The sequence below is a fragment of the Cuculus canorus genome, chromosome 20 (genome assembly GCF_017976375.1).
Source record: "Cuculus canorus isolate bCucCan1 chromosome 20, bCucCan1.pri, whole genome shotgun sequence".
Lineage (NCBI taxonomy): Eukaryota > Metazoa > Chordata > Aves > Cuculiformes > Cuculidae > Cuculus > Cuculus canorus.
Window position 1 is genome coordinate 7,754,134 of NC_071420.1, and position 15,981 is coordinate 7,770,114.

Genomic DNA, 15,981 nt, shown 5'->3' on the forward strand with positions numbered 1-15,981 from the left:
GATTCTAGCACCTATCTGCTTTGAAGGATCCAAAAGCAATTGTTGAAGCATTTGTATAGTCTTCCACTGCTGAAATTCAGTCCCTTTGAAGTAGAGCTTAGCATTCATTGAGTGGTAACAATATGTCCCTCCATAGCTAATGCAATAATAATCAACCGAGCACTTGGAAGCGAAACCAGGTTTTAGATAGCGGTTATTGGATCGCAGGCTTTTCTTGTACGGGCAGTAAGAGATTGATTTCTTTGGGGCACTGGGGAGGTCCAGGAGGCTTCCTGGTGATACAGTAGCATCATTATCCATGTCGCAGTTTCAGCTTGATGTGCCTGGGAATTTCAGTGCTTGGGAATGATGTGGGAGTGTTTCCCAGAGGCTCCCATGGCTCTGTGCTTGCTGCTTGGCAGAGCTGTGCATCAAAACAAAAACCGCTATCAGATAGATGTGGGTAATCCCCATCTCAGCATTTTTGGCTGCTCTGTTAGCACAGAACTGATTGATCCTCTGAAATGATCAAGTTTCTTTTTCCATCATTGGATTGCAACAGCTCTCCTGGCTGAGGAGAGGAGAGGAGATCTTAAGAAAGAGGCATTTTGAAGGGGTTGAAAAGCTAATGTGTCTTTTCAGCCGTGATCTGCAATGCCTCCTGCACATGGCTCTATTGGGATCACCTTCTTCTGGGAACAGCTGATTATGCTGTGCTCAGAGAGGGCTTTCTACCATTTGTACATGCCTGGAGTTGCGCCAGAGAAAGATTAGATCGGATAGTAGAAAAGATTTCTTTATGGAAAGAGTGGTGAAGCCCTGGCAGAGGCTGCCCAGGGCAGTGGTGGAGTCTCCATCCCTGGAGGGGCTGAAAAACCAGGTAGATGTGGCACTTTGGGACGTGGTTTAGAAGGCACGGTGGGTTTGGGATGATAGTTGGACTGGATGAGCTTAGAGGGCTTTTCCACTTAACGATTCTATGATTCTACATGAGAAGGAGACCTGTGTTGACCTCCTCCTGAAATCTCCTACAGTGGCAGCTGCTGGAAATAGGACATGCGGCTCAAGTGGGCCAAGGCGATAAATCGTAGAATCATAGAATGGTTTGGGTTGAAAGGGACCTCAAAGCCCATCCAGTTCCACTCCCCTGCTGTGGGCAGAGACACCTCCCACAGGATCCAGTTGCTCCAAGTGCCATCCAACCTGGCCTGGAACACTTCCAGGGATGGGGCAGCCACAGCTTCCCTGGGCAACCTGTTCCAGTGTCTCACCACTCTCATGGTGAAGAAATTCTTCCTACTGTCCAGTCTAAATCTGCCCCTCTCCAGTTTATACCCATTCCCCCTCATCCTATCACTACAGCCTTTGTAAAAAGTCCTTCCCCAGCTTTCTCGTAGCCCATTCAGGTACTGGAAGGTCGCTATGAGGTCTCCTTAGCTTTCCTGCTAACCAGAGGCTGGTTGAACAGGATTAGTGCCAGAGCCGGGCAGCTCGTGCTATGTTGTGTTAGTCTGTGAAGTGTGGGCAACTTGGAGAAAGCGGTTCGTTACTGCTAATGAAATGCAGTACGTGCAGTTGGGGGACAAGGAGCAGATTGCAGGAGTGCTTGTAGACTCGATGTTGCTCCAAGAACTCTCATCAATCGTAGCGTGTGCAGGGAGAGTGGTCTGTAATTTCAAGCAGGGAAAGGTGTGTGATTGTGAATGCAGCTCTTGTATCACAAATCATTCACTTTATAGACGCTGGGGCTGGCTCCAGCGGGCAGTGGAAATCATGAAGACATGCGATTCCTCCCCATCTGACAGTGTCATCTTCTATTTGGAAACCTTTTCCTCTTTCCTGCAAGGATCTCAGTTCTGCCTTTTTTGTTGTTGCTGTTCTCATAAATACTTATTAAAAAGACGTGTGTGTGTATTTAGTGCATGGGAACACAATATGGTACAATATCTGTCCGCACAAATAAAAGTTCTCTGTGCCCATAAGGCATCTACTGTCACACTCCAAGGACAAGAGTTATTTGAGCTCTTGGTTACCTCCAACACAACAGCGAGAGCCTAAAGCGAAACTTAAAAATGTAACTAGCATTGATGGATGATCAGCTGAAAAACAGATGGGGCTTTTTTTTTTTGGCTGGAAGAGTGGATATGAAAGCCACGCAGAGCTTTGCTGTGCTGGAAAACAAAGGTCAGAACAGTATGAGTGGGATTTTCCTGCTCCAGTTGCCTAAACATTAAATGTCTAGGATAAGCTAATTAGAAGGGCTTTTCTCAGCAGATAACTGAGAGAGACAGCCACACGCAGAGACTGACTCAGCCCAGCTGCCTTAGAATAGGATGAATCATCATCTTCATATGAATTGACAGTAGTCTGAGCTTAAGGTGACAAGTCTGGATCCTTACCAGACAGGAGATGAGATGTGTCCTGTCCTGTGAGTCTGTTTTCTAATCTCAGAGGCTTTTGCAAGGGAAAATAGGTTTTTTTTTTTTGCATGTAAGGTGGCAGGGGGCTGAGATGCGTAGCGTTCATCCTGGGGATCAGCCACTGACACACGCTGGGGCAGGAGTCCCTATGCAACCCCTTTTAATAGCGCTGCTCACAGAACAAAAAGAATGATGAATTGAAGTTCTGCTTCAATTTGGACACTCCAATTAGCACCTGGATTGCTCCAGCAAGCTCTTTGAGCAGACACATGAGGATGGAAACAGCAGATGCTTGATTAAATTTGTTGTATATCCTTGTAATGCTTCATCGTGGAGTTGTTCATGGGAGTTCCAGCAGCCGGAGCAGAGTTAATGGGGTGGGTGGCTCACAGGATTGATGCATTACCTTCTCCTCTGGATTTTAGCTATGCGATGTGGTGGGCTCTGAGTGGAGTTGGCTCGCAGGAGGTAAGGGGGCTGTGAGAGTGGCCTTTCAGTGTCTGCGCTCAGCTGTGTGTTTGCTCGCAGCCCCATCCACATCTTGCCTTTAGAGCTGCGGTGTTTTCTGCCCCCGTTTTTCCTTTGCAGGAGGAAAACCATGAGGGCTCGCTCTCCCTGGGTGTGTTTCGGCACAGAGCAAAAGAAGCTTTTAGGGTTGAGATGGCTGGGAGGTTGCTGCTGGTACCCACCCATCGAGGGAGCAGGAGGAAGAAGCGATAAGTCCCACCAGAAGCCATCTGGTATGGGTTCTGGGTGGCCAGCAGGATTCTGGCTTGGGGCTCAAGTCCCTTCTGGACCGATAACCCCAGATTGATGCATGGGGTTGGATGGGAAACCAGGATGCAGGCAGCTCCCACTGGTTTAGAAGGGTTGGGTGAATTTGGTGGGCTTAGAAAGAATGCTTGAGTTAAAGGCAATGATGGATCTCAGTTTTTTAAATTGTTTAAAGGAAGGCATGGACTCACCTTCCCCAAATAGAGTTTCCAAGCTTTTTTGCCAGAGGAGGGTGATGAGGCTGGGGAAGGGTCTGGAGCCCAGGAGTTCTGGGAGTGGCTCTGGGGCTGTTTAGCCTGGAGAAGAGGTGGCTGAGGGGAGACCTCATTGCTCTCTGCCGCTCCTGAGGCTGTGATGAGGTGGGTGTTGGTTTCTTCTCCCAAGCTGCAAGTGATAGGACAAGAAGAAATGGCCTCAAGTTGCACCAGAGGAGGTTTAGATTGGATATTAGGGAAAATGTCTTTACTGAAAGAGTGGTGAAGCACTGGCAGAGGCTGCCCAGGGCAGTGGTGCAGTCTCCATCCCTCGAGGTGTTCAAACATGTGGCTGTGGCACTTGGAGATGTGGTTTAGTCGTCACGGTGGGGTTGGGCTGACGGTTGGACTGGATGAGCTTGGAGGGCTTTTCCAACCTTGATTCTATGCTTTTTCTGCATTGGGATGCCACTGTAAATCCGGATGGGCTGGGTCACTGGAGCTCTCTCTTCTCATTAAATATCCACAGGCGCTTTCGTGAAGAAGTCTGTTCACTGTGGTCTGGCCAAGCTCCAGTTGGGGTAATTGCATTTGCCTCCTAGTTTAAAATAAACGCAGTGCATTCTGCAAATCTCTTACTTGCAGTTGTTTGTTATCTGGATGGCGGCATCATATCTCTGCCCATTAATCTGTCTCTCTGAGTTTCTATCATTCCAGCCTCCTGGAGGGGGTTCAAGCTGCCACCATTTATTATTTGAGTCAGACTGCCAGGGAAATGTTTACTTCTTCTCTGAAAATTTCTCTTCTCTAAATGCACCCTCACTAGAGGCTTGAATGAGCAATCTTTGGTTCCAAACCAATATTTACTCTCTTAAACTGAAAATATCTCACATATTTAAACTCAGTTTTTGCACTGTTCTGGTGGTTTAGCCATAGAAATTTGCAGGAGCAGTTGCTGGTTTGGAGGCTCCCAGATGACCCATCCAGACGTAGTGGTCATAGCCAGGCCATGTGTGGCTGCGAACTTCTGCCTCCCCTCTTCATTTTGCATTGCTGAGGTCCGTTTTTTTCCCCAATACCTGTTGGAAAGTCGTTACTTTTCAGATGCGTTACTCCTCATTCAACCCATGAAAATGGTTCCTGTGGTAAAAAGCTGTTTAGGGAAGAGGAAAAGGGAGATGAATGGACAAGGTGACTATTTTCATCCTTGTTTCCTTAGGACAGCTGGTTAAGAATTAATCTGTTTATAGTATGTGTAAAACACCTTATTTCAATGTATAAATGCATGATTTACAGGCTGTGTGTGGGTGACTGGAGCTGTTGGGCTGAATAAATACACCAGGCAGATGATCTTTCCAGCAATTCCCTTCCACATTCATGGAATTATGGAATGGTTTGGATTGGAAGGGACCGCATAGCTCACCCAGTCCCACCCCCTGCTATGGGCAGGGACACCTCCCACTGGATCAGGGGCTCCAAGCCCCATCCAACCTGGCCTGGAACCCCTCCAGGGATGGGGCAGCCGCCACTGCTCTGGGCAACCTGGGCCAGGGCCTCCCCACCCTCACAGCAAAACGTTTCTCCCTAAGATCTCATCTCAATCTCCCCTCTTGCAGCTCAAAACTGTTCCTCCTTGTCCTGTCCCTGCATTCCCTGATCCAGAGCCCCTCCCCAGCTTTCCTGGAGGCCCTTTCAGCACTGGAAGCTGCTCTAAGGTCTCTCCACAGCCTTCTCTTCTCCAGGCTGAACAACCCCAACCCTCTCAGCCTGTCCTCATACAGGAGGTTTTCCAGCCCTTGGATCATTTTCGTGGCCCCCTCTGGAGTCATTCCAACAGCTCCATGTCCTTCCTGTGCTGAGGACTCCAGAATCAGACGTAGGGCTCCAGGTGGGGTCTCACTGAGCGGAGCAGAGGGGCAGAATCCCCTCCCTCGCCCTGCTGGTCCCAGCGCTTTGGATGCAGCCCAGGATATGGTTGGCTTCCTGGGCTGCAAGTGAACATTGCCGGCTCATTGCTTGGTCTTCCCTCACAGGAAAGTTAATCAGCACCAAACTTATTAGCTGAGAAACAAATGCTAGAGGGCTCATCACATGCACAACAGGTGGGGGCTTATCGTGGATGCTGTGGCAGTGATGGCCGATTGCAGCTGGCAAATCTAAAAGTACCAGGTTTTACAGTGCTCACCGACCTCGTAAGTCAACCAGACATTGGAGGATTTATGATGGAGTTGAACATCCTAAAGATCAAAGGCAAGAAATATTTTTGTTTTCTTGTTTTGAAGGGGATACTTGAAAAGGCACCAAGGTTGAACAGCTAAAAATGCTCTCCATCCTGAAAATCAACCCTGGCGCCTTTGCAGCCCACAGCGTGCTCACTGTTGAGTCACATCTCGCATGCCTGCTTCTGAGCTGCCTTTACTCACCACATGGCTAATGCTCACCTCATGGAATTGGTTTTCCCGGATAAGTTGCTGCAGATGATGGATTGCCCACAATATTAATCCTTCTCTTCCTTCATGCCCAACCTTTAATCTTTATAGTACCAACCTCTTTTGCTTGCAAATTCATTGTGCTGCCCTGGCTATTAGTGGTGATTAGGAACAGTTTGGGAAGAGGTGCTGGCCAGAATAGCCGCGATCGGGATAATTATGAGCAGCAGTGACTGCAGAACCTCAGGGTGATGTTTTACACCATAACCTCCTTTGGGCAGCTGGTAACTGCCTTCATTCCGTGTTAATGAAAGCAGCAACAGCTTAACTTGCTTTATTGTATGACTTCTCCTATGGACCCGCTGAATTTTCCTCTTAATTGCAATTGAGTTTGCAGTGATAAATAGTTTAATAAGTGAAAATGGGCTTGGCTTCCGTTGTTTATGGCTTCTTGTGGCTTAGGGGAGTATTACATGATGCTGCGTCTCATGGAAACACAACTTGGGGCTTCAAAAGCCAGTTGCTCAACTGTTAGCTGTCGTTGGGCTGCATTTTTTGACAGGGAGCAGAACGGGAATAACAAGTTGTTATACTTGTTAAGCTGGGGGTATGGGTCCCAAATGCCTTGCATTTATTTTTCCTTATTCACTGTGAAAATGGTATTGCTTGGGTGGTGTTGGCCTGAGGAACAAAGAGGTGAGCTCTTAATCTGGGCTGGTTTGGGGGTTGAAGGTCTCTTTCTGTGGCCGTTGGTTGCAAAAGGTTGAAGACGGCATCTAGCACAACATCATCATTGTGGGGCGGCAGAACTGACCGTGCCTGTGCTCCCACCTGGCTTGGTGGTTTTCCAAAATTAATTGGTTTCTCTTAGAGCTTTCCTGGCTGTAGCCGGGAAGCTTCTTGCTGGCAGGGAGGGAAGCATTAATTTTTTCTGCTGGACTTCTTTGATTTGAATTGCTCCTAATAGCTTTGCATTACTACTTTTGCAGAAGACTCCTCCTGTGGAGGCTGAATGCAACTAGTTGATGGCAGGAAGCTTTCCTTCCAATGGGTAGGCCATCCCCAAGCACCTATGAGTGGTTTGGCGCTCTCTTGGCTTCCTAAAGCTGGAAATAAATTGCAGGAAGGATGCGCAGCAAAATAATGGAGTAAGGCTCTTGCTTTTCTACTTGGTCCCAAAATGATCTCCTCTTCCTACTCCTTAATCTTGCCGGGCAAAGCAAGGCTTTAGCTGCTGTGCTCATTCAGGGGCAGGAACACCTCCCACTGGATCAGGGGCTCCAAGCCCCATCCAACCTGGCCTGGAACCCCTCCAGGGATGGGGCAGCCACCACTGCTCTGGGCAACCTGGGCCAGGGCCTCCCCACCCTCACAGCAAAACATTTCTCTCTAAGATCTCATCTCAATACCCACTCTTTGAGCTGGAAACCATCCCCCCTCATCCTCTCCCTGCACTCCTTGATCCAGAGCCCCTCCCCAGCTTTCCTGGAGCTCCTTTCCATACTGAAAGCTGCTCTAAGGTCTCCCCACAGCCTTCTCTTCTCCAGGCTGAACAACCCCAACTCTCCCAGCCTGTCCTCGTACGAGAGGTGCTTCAGCCTTCAAGTCATCTTCAATTATGTCCTCTGGACGCTCTGGGATGTCAGGACTTGAGGTGGCTCAGGGATGCAGAGGTGTTCCTCTTCTCCTGATGCACATGCACAAACTTTCCCCAACTATCTCAGCACTGTGTAGGGGTTTGGGTGCACACTAGAAGTACTCCCCAGCCTATACCAAGAAAGCCGTGGTCCTCCCTGGCTCATAAACACCATCCTTTTAGACCCTTATACCCTTCCTCTTTGAGAGTTGCACTTGCTGTCCAGGTAATGAACCCCTAGGAAAAGGAAACGTGCTGAAAAAACCCAAGCGACTCCAGCCAGACGCTGGGCGTTTTCTCTAAAGCGGGTGATTCGTGATTTGCTGCTGACAGCATGAACTGGTGTTAAGTTATTAAATTGCACATGAGCTCATCACTTGGCCTCGGACAAGTTTCAGCCTTGAGTGGCTTTAAAATATTACATGCAGTGGAAAAGAGACAATGCTGGTGTGGCAGAGAGATTTAGGGAGCAGCTGAGAAAGACATCTGTGCATAAAAGATGTGTACCAGGAGGGAGGAAGGAATACCTCATGTGAAAAATATAAGCTCTCCCAGGAGACAGGAGGAGAAATTCTCCCATTTATTGGTTCTATATTTTAGTTTTACCTTAAGGGAGGCTTGTCAGAGTTTTGAGATGCTTGAAGAGAAGTGGCAAAATGCTAAGCCTGTTTTGATCCTCAAAGATCCCAGTGTGTCGAGAGCTGCGTGTGCGGGATTCCTTCTACCAAACCCCCAAACTGGCTCCTTTGGTGGTGCGTGGTATTTGCCAGCAATGCCATCTGACCGTGGCACAAATCCAGCTCTTACTGATGTTTGCTTCATCCTAGCGTTGAGCTCTACCAGACTGGGAAGGTAATATCCGCACTGATATTAGGAGAGGGTTTTCTCTCCCTGAAAGAGTGAGATTTTTATTTGGGATCTTCCTGCCCTGGATTATCTGCACAGTTCCTATTTCTCCCTGGTTTTTCCTCTTGCAGAGGAGCCTGAGCTCCTGAACCCACCCTGTTCCGTGCAGTCACCTGTGAATCCATGTGATGCCAAAATACATGAGGATTCGGGTGATCTTGAATGAAGGAGCTGTTTTTCCAGCCTAATTAACCCCAATCGCATCGGAGCAGCCTTGGTGGGATGGTGTGGCTGTCACAGTGCTGCTCCTGGGGAGCACAACACCCACCCTCACTGGGCTCTAGATCTTGATGCTGAGATTAATTCATGTTTTTTTAAGTGCCAGCTTGGCAGCAGCTGTGGGATGGATCATAAATTGGTTCAGACTCTTTGTTTTTCAAACCAGCTATGTTTGCAATCAGTGGGTCTATTGGCGGGTTGGGTTTTGTGGCCACTTGGATTTGTTGGTTCGGAGCTTTTTTGGTGCTCTTGGCAGAACAGCCCCACACGTGTGGCGTTTTAACTCTTTTTTTTCATGAAATAGCATGTTTGCAGCCAAAGTGTCAGCAAAGCCGGTGTTAACTTGGTCAGTGCTGCAGTGATGCCCCTAAAAATAACGAGGAAACTAGCATGCTGAAGGCTTGTGGCGTGAGCTGTAATTACACTGACTGCTACACCTGGTGCCTTAAGACGGAATAGATGTTTTCTTAGGTGAAGATGATCATTTCCAACCTGTCTAAAGTCCCAGCACATCAGCATTTACAATCAGTGCGCCCTCCCACACGGTTCACTGGGGCCGGAGCATCTCTGAGCTCAAAGGCAGCTCCAATTTATAGCAGGTTGCCAATGTTATTGACTTAGATTTGCTGAGTTAAAAAGGTGAAAGGGAACTTTTTCATGTAAATGATGAACAAAGGGGATTGTCACCCTGGACTCAATGCTTACACGTTGTTTTGGCAATGTAGGAGGCTCTATCTTGCTAAAATGCATGGCAGAGTGGCAGGCAGGGCTCAGCGTGGGTATGTCCCGGTCCACTGAGTCTTGGAGAGGTCATCTGGAAAGTAAATGCCTTGGAGTAGGTGTGGTGGTGTCTCTGTGGGTAGGTGGGCGCCCTATCCAAAGGACAGATGAGTTCCCTGAAATGCAGTAGGACCCCTGGGTCTTTGTTCTGATAAATCCCATCCATACCAGGGTAGAGAAGGCTGCTTCTGGGCTTTGCTCTTTAAAAACAAAAGCAGGCCTTTGAAGAGAAACAAAACCGTCTTATTCCTGTCAAAAATAAAAAGTGAACGGGAAATGGCTTGCTCGAACTCGCGCAGTAAGGCAGGGCTGGAAAATGAGCTGAGCTCTCCTGGAGCTCTGGTCTTGGATGGGACCTGTGAGGCACATCTCCTTGCTGGGGTGGTTGGTGGACCTCGCTGCAGTGTGCGTTCTTTTGAGAGGAGTGCTGTCCTATCCCCTGGTCAGCTGCTGCTGAGGAACAAAACACAGCGGAGATAAAATATCTGAAGTAAACGGAGTGCACTATATATAACCCTTCCTTTCCTTGTCCCTGTGCACTAACGTATTTCATATAATGATGAGTTCTCTGCCAAAATTCCTCAAATTATTATGTCTAAGGATTGAAAATCAGAGAAAATAGTCTTGGAGGGGACATCAGAAAGTCTGATCCATCCCCTGGGCAGGATCAGGTCACTCCGAACTGTTCCTGACACATCCTTGTCCAGTCTCCAGCAGCAGAGCCTCCACCCCTTCCCCAGGCAATCTCCTCCAGCACTTTACTCTTCCCCAAACCCCGGAATTTATCCTCCTGTTTCTCTTGCTGCAATTTTAGGCTCATTCCCTCCTCCCCATGCACAGCAGACCAGAGCATAGCAATGCTATATTTATTCTCCAATTCCAGTTTCATGCTGATCGAGCTGTCGTGTTCCCTGGAGTCATCTTTGATTTTTTACCTTCTTGTGAGCATATTGTTTGCTCAGTAGATTTATGGCTTGTGAGTGGCATGAGGGCGTTCATCCCACAGCCCTGGCGCCTCTTTGCAGAGAAAATAAAGCATGGAGTGCAGCCTTTCCCAGGGTGACACGCTCATATGGCCCTTCCTTTTGTTGGGTGGTGGTGGTGGAGATCGGTTTCTTAGAATCATGGAATTACAAAGTGGTTTGGATTAGAAAGGACCTTAAAGCCCATCCAGTTCCACTCCCTGCCATGAACAGGGACACCTCCCGCTGGATCAGGAGCTCAAAGCCCCATCCAACCTGGCCTGGAACACCTCCAGGGATGGGGCAGCCACCACTGCTCTGGGCAACCTGGGCCAGGGCCTCCCCACCCGCTTCTTGGCTTCTTCATGGGCTCCTTCATGGCGCTCTACCGTTGTGGGCTCATTTTAAGATCTACACGAGCACTGGCTTTTGTAGCACATCTAATACCACTGCTTTACTTTGTTTTCTGCAGGATTTAGGAATGGAGTCGACCTCTCTGGATGATGTCCTTTATCGATATGCCAGCTTTCGAAACCTGGTGGATCCGATCACTCACGACTTGATCATCAGCCTTGCAAGATACATCCACTGCCCCAAACCAGTAGGTACCATGGTCTCATTACACCTCCATAACTGTGCTGGCTTGGGAAACTGCTCTGCTGAGGACATGGACCTTCCCTCTAAGTTCTAGAAAAAAAGCCTTCTGGTTACTGCTGTGCTTGTTTGTCTTTGGACAGAGAGGACCTGCTTGGAGATCATGGTTTGATTGCATAGTATCGGGCTTTCCAGGTCACCCAGTGATGTTACCCTGGTGTCAATACTTTGGCTGTTGGCACTTTGTTTTGCAAATGATTTCTGCTTTCTGCCACTTCATGTTTCTGCATTGAAGACCTTCCCCTGTCGGCGACACTTTCTGCCTCGCAAGACTAACACCCATTCCCCACCCTCGTAGGATATTTATCATGACACCAAATGATGAGAGAGTCCTTGGCTTGGCCTTCGAGGCCACTTTTCCAAGAAAGTGCAGCCTCCATGGGCTGTTGTTTGGGCTTGGGCATGAGCAGGTTTCTCTGTGGGCTTTTAAAACTCTTGGCCGCGTTTGCTCATGGGCAGCTATAGCAGCGTAAAGGCTTTAGAAGCCCCGGGCTGACTCCCTCCCTTCTCTTCCATGGTAAATGTGACTTTGTATGGTGACCAGTGGGATCCTTAGGGTTTCTTTCCCCAGGCTTTCTTTGAAATAAGCAATATCGCCTGTGATTTGCAGAGCAGAATAGGCTTGAAACAGTGTGAAAAGTCTGACCTTACAAAACACAGAGTGAGGAGGATGAGGGCTAAGAGAGAAGACCAAAAGCTACCAGACTCACGGGAGATGTGGGTGACGAGTGGCATTCCTCAGGAGTTGGTATTGGGAGAGGTGCAAATGCCCCCGGTGGGGTCTGATGTTTGTGGGTGCCTCCGCTGTGATGCCGAGGGGTGCAGCCCTTCCCGTGCTTCTCCTGGAGGAGCAGCACTGCCAGTGCCCCAGTTGCATCTGTCTCGGGGGGGACATCTGAGCAAGACCCAACTCCCATTGGGCATCACATCGTGAACCCCAAATACTTCTAGAGTGTTCTTGGAGGGGATGTGTATATCTCCCGGCGAGCTCATCAGGCCTCTGAATTTCTGCCAAGACCACACTTGTTGCGCTCTATCCATGGATTATGTTGGGGGGGGGTGTTTGTTTGTTTTTCCCTCCTGGAAACAGCAAACTCGGAGCTAGCTCAGCTGTTCTCATCTCTGCTGCTGAACTGCAAGGCATTTACCCATCTCCTGCCTCCTTTTGATTTGTATGTGGCATTTTTAGCCCTTCTTGGGAATGGCCTATCCATAGTGAGATGTGCCGGGTGCGATGGGACAGGGCGCTGGGACCTGGTGGCGTTGTTTTCTTGTTCTTACTAGTTATAATGGGATCTTAATTTCCTGTATGAAGGATAGAGTCATTCACCGCTGTTCCTTATGGAAGTTTTACTTAATAACCTCCACCACTACTTAATAATGAGTGAAATTGCTTTTAAAAATATTTAGATTTCTCTAATTTTGCTGAGGCAAAACTGGGGTGATGATGCTCAGGGTGTATCTCCCTGGGCTGCGGTGGGAAACCGGCTCTGGAAGAGCTTCATAAAACTCTCTACACTCCATAAACTGTGTTGGGAAGGGTGGAGTGGGCGGAGCGGCATGCAAACACAGCTCAGGGACATCAGGGACACAATTCTCCATCTCTAGACTGAGAATGGGTGTCCCATGTCCTACAGCATGGGCTTGAGATGCAGGCACGTCCCTGTGCTGCATGGCTAAACCCATGCAAGGATACCAATGCATTCCTTTTCCTTTTCTTATGGAGAATAAGATCCTTTCCTCTTTTCTCTCCCATGGGGCAATGAGATGAGAAACTGGAGAAACCTATTTTGACGGGCATGTTTCCAGGCAGAGAGGCCCCATTTCTCCGCTGAGGTTACCCTTTTCCAAAGCATCGTGACTAAGCTGGTTTCTCCTCCACGTTTTGCCCTGGGAGACTTAACGGTGAGATGAAGCCAAGTGAGCGCTCGGCGCTCCTTGTAAAAATAACCTGAGGCCGCTGATGCAATGGGGAACTGCTCCGCTGCCGAATGCCTGCTTTCGCATGTCTGCCTGCACATTTCTTTTGGCACTAAACACTCTGAAGAAGTTCATGCCAGTGTAAGCATGGGGATGCAAATCCCTAACACTGAATCATGGGCTTCTAGCGAACCGTGATGGTAAAACGTGCAAGAGCGAATGCAAATCATAGAACCATGAATAGGTTGGGTTGGAAGGGACCTCGAAGCCCATCCAGTTCCAATTCCCTGCCATGGGCAGGGACACCTCCCACTGGATCAGGGGCTCCAAGCCCCATCCAACCTGGCCTGGAACACCTCCAGGGATGGGGCAGCCACCACTGCTCTGGGCAACCTGGGCCAGGGCCTCCCACCCTCGCAGAAAACATTTCTGCCTAAGATCTCATCTCAATCTCCCCTCTTGCAGCTGAAAACTGTTTCCCCTCATCCTATCCCTGCACCCCTGATCCAGAGCCCCTCCCCAGCTTTCCTGGAGCCCCTTGCAGCACTGGAAGCTGCTCTAAGCTCTCGCTGTAGCCTTCTCCAGGCTGAACAACCCCAGCTCTCTCAGTCTGGCCTCATTCGGGAGGTGCTCCATGTCTGTGGCCTCCTCTGGCCTCTCTCCAACAGCTCCATGTCCCTCCTGTGCTGAGGATTCCAGAACTGAACGCAGGGCTAAGGTGAGGTCTCGCAAGAGCAGAGTAAATAACAACAACCCACGCAGCACAGAGGCCGTTCTTCTGTGTGAGATGCTGCTCATTGGCTGCACGTGGTCCTGTCCCCCTCCTTTGCACAGCTCCGGGCTTGCAGCACACCACTCAGTTGCTTTGGTGCTGGAGCAGGGGATTGCTTCTTCGGGCCAATGGTCCCTTATGGAGCTCCTGTGGCAAGTGCTGGCAGGTGGCACGTGTTTGCCTGAGAGCGGTGGCAGCTGTATTAATGTAGCGAAGAAAATATCACCATGTTCTGCTGTGCAGCGAGGTGCTCCATCAGAAGTCCTCAGGGGCTTACAGACAGTTGTTAAACCCTGGAGACCCCAGGTTGTTGCCTTGGAGAGGAAAGCAGGGATTGTGCACGTGACAGGCAGCAAGTCCAGCAACAGCAGGACCACACTGCAGCTCCTGGTCCATGACTTAGCCTTGCTTGAGCTTTAGGTGCCACCAGCTGTGCTTTAAGCCCTCTTCTTTTTGGCTGCTCAGGTTGCTGCGTAAAAAGTAATTCCATCCCAGTGACTGGTGCTGGTTTACCAAGGCACTGATTTTCTTTACGTCCCCCAAAACCTGCGTGCCTCCGTCACCTGGGTTATTTTCCAGCATCCCATCCCCTCCTTTCCCCCAGAGCTCTTTCCCTCACCACAGTTTCCTTGAGAGACTCTTGACAATGACATACAAGAGCAGGAGAAGGTTTGGGGCCAGGAATGTTGCAGACGTTTTGGCTTTTGCTCTGCCTGCCAAAGGGATGCTGTCGCATCCTGTGGCATGAATATCTATCAGTATGTAGGTTGAGGCAGCTGTGAACTTGCCCACCTCATAAGGAGGTGGGATACATGGGGCTGAAGAATGGTGTTGACTTGGACCCTGGTCACTGTGAACCTGCTCTATTAAATACGCGTCTGCTAGGGTTTATGGGGTCTCGCTTTCCTCCTCCCTGCTGGAGGAAGCACTTCCCTGGCTTTCTGTACGTTGCTTTTTCCACTTGGCCTCTATTTATACCACCCTTAGCTTAAAGGTGACCCCTTGGTCTCTCCTCTGAGCTAAAATAAAAGCTGAATCGTTTTTCCAAGCTCTGGGTAAACACGTCTGTGTCTGTGTGTCCAGAAAAAAAGTTGGCCAGGTCTCTCCGGCGTGGCTGTGGCTTGGGGATGCTTATTCCAGAAAGTAAATTCAAACCAGCAGCAAGGCAAGGAATTTAACTTGTGCTGGAGGAGCCTGGAGTGCTTTGAATGAGCTCGAGTGTGGAAATGGTTTGGATGAGCTTTTGTATGGACGTCAGAGCATTGTGTGAAGGCTGACCATGTGTCTTCAGACCCTGCTGGGATCCCAGCCTTCTCTGAGGTGCTCATGTTCAGGTGACTTTTGCTGAAGGAGCTGAGTGACAGCTCTTTTCCAGGTCACTTGGAAGTCTGGTTTGGGTTCGGTCCCATCCCCGCTTACCAAGGTAGAACGCCAAACCCAGATATGATTAGGAAGAAGTTTTTTACCCTGAGGGTGGTGCATCACTGGCACAGGTCACCCAGAGAGGTGAGAGATGCCCTATCGCTGGAAACTTGATCAAGGCCAGGTTGGATGGGGCTCTGAGCAACCTGATGTGGTTGAAGGTGTCCCTGCTCACTGCAGGGAGGTTGGATGGGGAACCTTCTTGGTTCCTTCTAATCCAAACCATTCTATCATTCGATGATCTTATTATCTTGAGCACCCCTTTCCTCGAGGGGTTGGGCGTGTCTGCAGCATGACCACGTGCTGTATCCAGAGATGCTGACAGAGCCGTGCGAGAGCGGCCACCCAGCTCTGGCTGTGGCTTCCTGGGTTGCTGTCTGGTGGGGAAGCTTTTGGTTTGAAGAAATGCTGCTGTTGCACGCAAAGGTCATGTTGAGCAACGCCCAGAGATGTTGCACTTGGTATTTGTCACCTTGTGCAGAGCTATTGTAAACCTCAGGTGCTGTGTTGTGCCTTAGAAGAGAGAGATTTGCTCTTTGGGAAACTCAAAATGTGCAACAACGCTTTTCCAATGGAGTGTTTGCGTAGGATCAAAGACATTTGAACAAGTGTTTTCTTCCCCATGGCCATGACCTTGGGACAGTCCTTTATCTTCCTGCCTCTCTCCATCCCTGGCGCCCATGGAAAGGTGCCAGGAAGGCTCCTTGGAAAGCAGCCCAGGCACAGCTTGCAGCTGCCCCCTTGCACAACGCAGTGCCAGGGTTAGGAGTCCATGTTGCTGGTGCTCTCAACCTCGGGGCGATGTCCGTCTGTCTGTCTGTCCCCAGGAAAGGGAACAAAATGCTTTGGCAAAGCCACGTGGCATGGGATGGAGCTGCCCTGATGGCCCCTATCTCTCCTACAGTGGCTCAGGT

The 15,981-nt window shown here is 49.5% G+C and overlaps 1 protein-coding gene across 1 annotated transcript in view; it reads left to right on the forward strand.

Moving 5' to 3' along the window:
- The window catches only part of LRRC75A (leucine rich repeat containing 75A), a 92,493-nt gene that overhangs the window by 23,474 nt on the left and 53,038 nt on the right, over nucleotides 1–15,981 (forward strand). Inside the window, exon 2 of the mRNA XM_009561827.2 lies at nucleotides 10,772–10,900. Within this exon, the coding sequence (XP_009560122.2) occupies nucleotides 10,772–10,900 (129 nt within the window). The remainder of the gene's footprint in view (nucleotides 1–10,771; nucleotides 10,901–15,981) is intronic.